The sequence below is a fragment of the Chrysemys picta genome, chromosome 22, assembly GCF_011386835.1.
Source record: "Chrysemys picta bellii isolate R12L10 chromosome 22, ASM1138683v2, whole genome shotgun sequence".
NCBI classification, from domain to species: Eukaryota; Metazoa; Chordata; order Testudines; family Emydidae; genus Chrysemys; species Chrysemys picta.
In genome coordinates this window covers 7,632,524-7,640,243 of record NC_088812.1, presented here as the reverse complement: position 1 = coordinate 7,640,243, position 7,720 = coordinate 7,632,524, and the positions used below count along the sequence as shown (strand labels likewise).

At 55.6% G+C, this 7,720-nt stretch overlaps 1 protein-coding gene across 1 annotated transcript in view; it reads left to right on the top strand.

Annotated features, from left to right (window-relative positions):
- Positions 1-7,720, top strand: part of LOC122172613 (adhesion G protein-coupled receptor E5-like) — a 78,753-nt gene that overhangs the window by 56,857 nt on the left and 14,176 nt on the right. Inside the window, exon 5 of the mRNA XM_065576164.1 lies at positions 5,000-5,134. Coding sequence (XP_065432236.1) covers positions 5,000-5,134 — 135 coding nt within the window. The remainder of the gene's footprint in view (positions 1-4,999; positions 5,135-7,720) is intronic.

Here is a 7,720-nt window from a genome sequence, read left to right as displayed (position 1 = left end):
TTCAGGGCTTCAGCCGCCCTCCTACTATTAGAGACCAGGAGGAGACCTTCACGGGGGCAGATTATCCCCCAGCTGCTGCTGTGGGACTCTTACATCTTCATTTGTAGCACCCGTTGCAGACGGGATACTGAGGTAGATGGGCCCTGGGGCTGACCCAGGCTGGAAATGCCTGTGTGTTCCTCTGTGATTGGAACCTGAGGGGGATTTCTGCCAAGTCCCAGTGTTCCCACCCCTTGGGCAACTCAGCTTCACACATGGACTCCTAAATCTCCCCAAATCTTGGCCCCATTGGGGCTTGGCCCATCGAGGCCACAGTGGCTGTTCTGGGGTCAGAAAGTCCCCTTCCCTCTGTTATGTTCACGGCACACACACGGTTAGAAACATCCTCTCGTTGGCAGGCTGCAGCTCAACACAGGGTTATTCTTAAAATCCAGAACCCCAGCACACAAGGACCCCGAACAGAGAGAGACAAAGCAGGCTGCTCCTGAAGGCAGACGGGCACAACTAACCCCACTTTGCTTTAGACTGGCCCTTTGGCAGACACACAGCTGAAAACCCCAGATCACATGCTTGTCACCCAAGCCCCCTACTCCGCAAGCAGCTCCAGGAAAGCCCCTTGCAGCTGTAAAGTGAGAGCTTGTGATGCTAACGCAGGTTTCAATACACCATATTCTCGAGTGGCTGTTCCGCTGCCAGAACAGCCTAGTGCCGCCTGTGATTCTTAAGCTCCCAGGGGCCCAGTCACCTGGGTCCCTTCACCCAGCGCAGTAGAGGAGGGTGTGATACAGGAACGGTATTGCCAGGACTGTACAGAACGTCCCCTCTTGTGGTGCAGATATTGATGAGTGTCAGGGCCACGCAAACTGCACCAACATGGCTGTAAATTCCTCCTGCAGCTGCATTGATGGCTTCGAGCTCAGCTCTGGGAAAGCCAACTTCACGGGAGTGGGGACACCTGCCAGGGTGAGCTCACCCCTGGTCCTCACCACCCCACCACCTCCCATACACACAACCCTGGGCTCATTCCAGGCCTGGTGCTGCACCAGAGGCTGCTGCCGGCTGCAGCAAAGGCACCGGATCCACTCACCGGGGCTGGGATGGGCTGTGACCCTCAACTGCTGCCCCAGCGCGTGGGGCCAGGATCTCCCCTGCCTCGGTGATTGGATTGGGAATAATCCCCTAGGTTTGCAGGGAGGCGCCGGGGAGACGGGTGGGGCCCTCGCTGTCCCCAGCACACAGAATCCAGCCTGCTAGTGCCCCTGAGCCTGGGAAGGGGCCTCGTGGATGGTCCACATACAGCACAGTGCGCTCTGCCCCGTATGGGCCCTGGGGAGCAGGGAATAGCCCCAGCACAGGGCACCCCGGCCACGCCCCCAATCTGCCCCCTCCCTCAGGGCTGGGAGCAGAGCCTTTTCCAGCCCCACACTGACAGGGAGCCCCCTGGATGGGAGGGTGTTTCCCATGGGGGCCATTATGCCCCCTTAGGCAGCCAGGGCGGCCTGACCGGAGAAGGGGCCGTGACGCTCCAGGCCCTTGTTTGCGACTTCTGCCCATCTAAGTTGGCAGCAACAAGGGCCGGGTTCTGTATCTAGGGGTTCCGTTTCAATAACACAATGCAAAACCGGCTCGAGCCCCCACCCAGTGACCTGGGACAATTACATACCACCCCGAGTGCCTCTAAGGGGCAATACTTCCCCTCTCGCAAGCACGGAGTCTGAGTGTAGCAGAAAATGTTTAATAACATGAGGTAAACGACATCAGCATTAAATTGGAAAAACACCACAAACAGGATTCGTAACACAAACCATGAGCAAAAAACCCACCCCAGCAAATTGGGCTGTGTCCTTTCCCTTTGGTTCTTGAATCCAGCAACCCAAAAATTCCCCAGAGTCCCCAACGTCCAACACCCCCAAAGTCTCTTGGGTCCAGCAACCACCAAAAGTCCAACAAACCCCAAAGTCTCTGTCCCTGGTCAGTGCAGCCCCAGAGTAAAAGGGGGGCATGCAGGGTGTTAAAGGGTACCTTACGTTATCCGAGGCCCAGAGTAAAAGGGGGGCACGCAGGGTGTTAAAGGGCACCTTACATGATCCGAGGCTGGCCATCTCTCTGTGGGGTTCCACCGCAGCCTTCACCAGGAGCCAGTCCACTTCCTGCCATCCCACAAACAGCTCCGCTCTACAAGCTGCTCCGCTCCGTTCCGCTCACCAACCTGTGAGCCGCTCCAGCCGTCCCCGCAAACAGCTCCGCCCGCTTGCTGCTCCTCCAGTTGTCCCCACAAATTGCTCCATCAGCTACTTAGCAATATAACTTAAGGCTCCCCCACTCATTAACACAGCACTCAGTGATCTCAGCTCTTAATAACTTCAGATGTTCTGTGACTTCAGCTCATAGTAGGGGAGCCCCAGTATATTGGCCCAAAGTGAACTCAGCTCAGCAGACTGTAACTAGACTCCTAATGGAATCAAAGTTAGCTTTGACATTCAACAGTGGAGAGAAGATACAGCACAATTGCTGTTCTAAGCATCCAGAGTGGGCCCATGCAATCACATACAAATACCTCTACCCATTCTCTTTCAATTCACTGGGTTTTGTAATCCATGCCCCTTGTCAAGCAAGTGCTACTTAGGTAATGGTGAAGGACTCACTCAGCCCTTCTGTCACACAACAGTTCCACTGGCCTTGATTCACAGAATCAGGGTAACAAAACTTTATTCTTCCTGCTCCACTAACAGAGAAACTGGGGATCCCACACCAGCCAAAGTAACCACTTTCAGTTTCATGCCAGGCGAGTGGGTGTGGCTATGCAAACAAGATCAGCTCCTGGAGTTCTTTTCCACACTTGCCATAATTCACCACCAGATGTCAGGGTAGAGCTCATCCTGACTCTGCTTCCACGACGTTCAGCCGGTAGTTAGAGCTTGTATCAAGTCCTAGCCGGCCGTTCCCATGGAAACCGCCCTTTACACCCCCGTTTGGGGGGTGCAGAGCACCGGGCCCGTCGAACTGGGAGTACTCAGGAGCCCATTGGTTCAAACGCTTCCCCTGGCAGAGACCTCGCCCAGCAGTTCCTGCTCCCAGCCCCCGGCCGCGTGGGATAACCCCAGCCAGTGTCCTGGGGTGGGTCTAGGCACAAGGAGAAATCAGCACCGCAGGTATCTCAGCCAGCGCCCCGGGGATTGTCCGGGGATAGCTGGTATCGGGAGCCGTGCGGAGAAGCCCTAGGGCTTGTCCCCGGGGGGAATTGATGGCGATCGCTGTTCTCTTTGGAAGCGCACTGATTATTCCAGACCAGAGTGTCCGGATGGGGAGCGATTCCACAGGAGCTGTTCCCGTCAATTTCCCCATGTACTTAAGCCCCTAGAGACACCCAATCTCAGAGCTCCCTGCAACTCGGAGCGAGTTTGGAAGCTGCGGGACACCCGTGTGCCCGAGGGAGGGGAGAGCTCTGGCCGCACCACCGAGAACCCAGCGCGTGGCGCCCCTTCTCCAGCAGACAGAGCGTCGGAGCTGGGGAAAGCGCTTTGGAGCAGCGGCTGTGCTGTGGCTGGATGTGTGTACAGCGCCTGGCACCACGGGGCCCTAGCTGCAGCGCTATCCACTATAAACATCCCAATGGAACCAGGACGGGATGGATAAGGACGCTGGAAGCTCCATTCCCATCCCGCATGGACTCTTGGAAACCGTCGGGGGCAGAACCCGATTGTACGTCGTTTCCGGAATAAAGCAGGTTCTGGAAACACGGAGCCGCCTTGGTGCTGTCAGGAGAACCCGCGAGTGTCGCAGGGTCGAGGGGCGGAGGAGGCAGCACTTGGCAGGATGCAGCCGGTCGGTTCTTACAGGGGTCAGTCTGCCCCGGGAGCAGCTCAGTCTCTGAAGAGGCAAAACTGTGGCACCGGCCAGGCTGAGACACAAGTCACGCTGGCACTTGCACAGTTCAGACGGGATCAGAGCTGGGGCCCATCTAGCCTGGTATCCTGGCTCCAACGGGCCAGAGCCAGATGCTGCAGAGGATGGTGGAAGATCCCTGCAGTGGCAACCGGGGGATAATCTGCCCTCACTTCCTAGTCTCTAATACTCAGATGGGCTGAAGCCCCATGGTAGGAGGTTTTCTCACTCTTCCCAAACGTTTGTCCCCTTTAACTACGATCACTCCGGCTGTTCTCATCATCCGTAGGAATGTTCAGTCGCTCCTGGAATCTTGCTACATTCTTGGCCTCAGTGACTCCTGTGGTGGGAAGTTCCACAGGTTAATCGCACATTGCGCGAAACAGCCTTTCCTTGGCTCAGTTTCGAATTTCCCCTCTTCTAACTTCCCTGATTGGCCCTTGCTCTTCTGTTATGAGGTGGGGAGAACAGAAGCTCCCCATCTCCCTTCTCTGTCCCCGTCAGTCATTTATAGACTCTTAACATGTCCCCTCCCACATTCACTCTAAGGTGACAGTCCCAGTCTTTCAATCTCTCTCCACAGAGGGTTTTTCCAGGCCCCTGATCATTCTCATTCCCTGTCTCTGAACCCCTCTGGTTCTGCACTGTCCTATGTGCAAGAGGGTGCCCAGGGCAGCTCATGGAGTGCAGAGGAGGTCACCCCATTGACTGATCTCCAGGCATTAGACTAGCCCTCATGTTATTCTCTATCCCCTTCCTCCAAAGCAGCTCCCCATTTGTCCCTTCCAGGGGCGGATGGTTCTTTCAGGCATTGCCGTCTGCACTGATATTGCGGCACTGGGCATCGCCAGATCCGCTTGGTAGCTTTAGCAAGCAGCCGGCGCGTGTCCTGGCAGGGCTGCTTTTCCCTTCCCAGCTGGAGCGGCTCATTCCAGACAATAGCCAACTCGCTCCCGTTCACTGACCCAGTAACTGAACTCCTGGCTCTAACCAGCCCCGTTCCCCAGAGCACGGTGCATGTCGGACGCCTGGATTATCCCCCAGCAGCGTCACCCCAGTGCCCAAGGTACAGCTCCTAGATCAGCCTGACCTAGCGCTTTCTCTCTCCTTGCAGACATTGACGAGTGCCAGCGAAACGGCACAATCTGTGAGCCCCACGGGAACTGCATCAACATGCCAGGGAGTTACATGTGTAAATGCAGTGTGGGATTTGGGAAGAGTCAAAAGGATCCGTCTCAGATCTGCACAGGTACAACGGGAGCTGGAAACAGTCGTGGCAAAGGCATGATGTTTCTGGCTTGTCTGCAGTGTTGCTAACATTGGCTAAAATCAAAATTAGGGCCCGGCCCATGTGGTGGAGGAAAAACTGCCAAACGTTACACTGGGGTGACAGACACCTCCCAAACCAGAGTCAAACAAAACAAAGCTAAAATGTATTTAAAAAAAAAATCTTGTAATTTTTAAACCAATCTCATGACTTTTTTGCAGCCTGACTCACAGTTTGGGGCTTTTATCGATTGGTTGGCGTTGGCGATGCTGTTAATGCACGGCCACTGAGCTTACCCAGGATCTCTGACACTAACCCGCATGCCTGGAGGGTGAAACTAACCAGGTTGCCATGAGGTCTCGCTCTTTCTCTGCGCCACACCCGGCAAAGTGTCTGTTCTGACTCCCAGTCTGTCTTACACATTGGAAACTGAGCCCGGGGACTGAAGGTCGCCATGTCTCTTGACATGCTGCTTAATTCCACCACGGCACCAGCGTAGGGCTTGGGGATGTCGTTAGAAGCTGCAACATCCCTCCAAACCTGCAGCTGCAATCAGAGCCCAAGATGCTCTTTCGTAGCAGAGCTTTGAGGTGGGGGCAGGTCAGGTCTTTGCAAAGCAAACTGGGCTGAGACGGAGCCAAGGACTCTGTGTTGGACAACCTTTAATACAGCTTGGGCTCAAAAAGCCCATTACTTTCTAGAACCCCATTAACCGAACCCTCAGCACCTGCTAAGGCAGGGGACAGAGCTGGCATCACAAAGGAACCAGCTTGGGTCATTAGCAAGAATCAAACCCAGGGCTTGTCTACTGAAAGCACACACTTTCAGTAGACTGAAAGCTCAGCTGCTGGAGCTAAGGGAGTAACTCCATTAGCTAGTTACTGTGGCAGGCTGTTATCTACTTATGGGAACCAGCCACTAGAGCAGGACAAACTTGCTCTCTCCTTGTTCAGTGGCTCAGCGGCAAAGGAGATTTTAGCCACAAGAATTTCTGTGAGAAGGAGAGGCGTTATGAATAAATATTGGGGAGAGCTTAGCTTTCTTCTGTGGCCCTGCCCCTACTTCCTCACCACCCATCTGTCCCCAGATGTCTGATAGGCCACTGCTGATCTGAACGCCAGAGGGAGTCAGCAGAACAGCTCTGCATGCTGATCCAAGCCTGCTCGTTCACCAGCCGACCTTTTGACTGTTTGGGTGGATAAATGTCTGTGATTTTATTGGCAAACTGTTGGCTCCGAAAACTTGACACTGATGTTGTACAGTTGGTTGCCTGAGTCCCATGGTCTTTTTCTGCTTCCTGATTGGACGGCTGAAATGTTGGGTTAATAAGCAGGCGAATGTCGAATTCCAGCACTCGTTCCTAGCTGAGATTTCTGGGAGAATCGGTCATGGCCATTTCCGCAGTGGCTGAACCGCTTCCCCCAACCCGCAGGAATGACTGACGATGCGCCCATCCCCCATGCGTCGCCACCAACTCAGTGCTGCTGTATGTGAAATGGTCACAAAGCGGGGGCCAGAGCCCCAGTGGCGTAAATTGGTGCAGCACCACTGACTTCAAGGGGTTTTCGTCCCAGCTCTGCTTCTCCAGCTCTCATTGCCCCAGACAGGACTGCAGGCTCCTCAGGGGCTGGCCGGAACGAGTGCGTCTCTGCACGTACAAGCCAGGTCCCTAGGTAGAAAACCCCACTCCCTGCATGGGGTGAGTGACCCCGCTGCACCATGGAGCCCCGACATCCCCCGTGTATCCCCCCTTGCCCGGCAGCTGGCACTACCCGCGTTGGCAGCCTGGCGGGTGCATGGCCCTCCAGCGTTTGGCTAGATCACGGCAGGGCTCTCTGACGGGCAGGGCCCGTCTGTCAGATCAGACTCTCCACAGCAGTGAAAGGCCCCAGGAGCCAGCGAGGGCAGTAAAGTCCCCTGCGTTTGGGGCCGGGTTGGTGACCTGCTGAGTGGCAACTCCGGCTGGGGCTATGCTGGGGGTCAGGCTGGGCGAGTCTCTTCCGGCTTCGGCTTCTACAGGTAGGATCGACAGTGAGTGTCGAGCTGGCGTCATCCATCGAAGGGCTCGGTGGATTCACCCTATGGGGCCCTGGGCAGGGGGGTCACAGGAGGATCTGGGCATGGACATTGTTGGTCCGCTGCTCACTGTGCAACATTAGGAATAGGGGGATCCCCTGGAACTAACTGGCTTCCAAACAACATGTTTACCAGCCGTGCGAGCCCTGGCTGCATGTCGGGGTCTGCGGGCTTCTGCCATCAACCCCCGTGAGCGCCACCAGAAAGCAAAAAAACTACGTTAAAGGGACATCACCCACTTCCCCTGCACTCCCCTGGGCACAGCCCACCCACCCTTCTCCTAGTGCTCCATGGGAGGGGCGGTGCTGGGTCTATACCGAATGGGGAGGGGACCCATCTGGCTGGGGTCTGTAACGCTGAGAATCGTGCCCCCTTCTGGTGACTAGCTACAGTTCAGCGCCCCCTTTCTTCTCTTCCATTCATTAATGATCTGGAGGATATCATGGACTGCACCCTCAGCAAGTTTGCGGATGCCACTAAACTGGGAGGAGT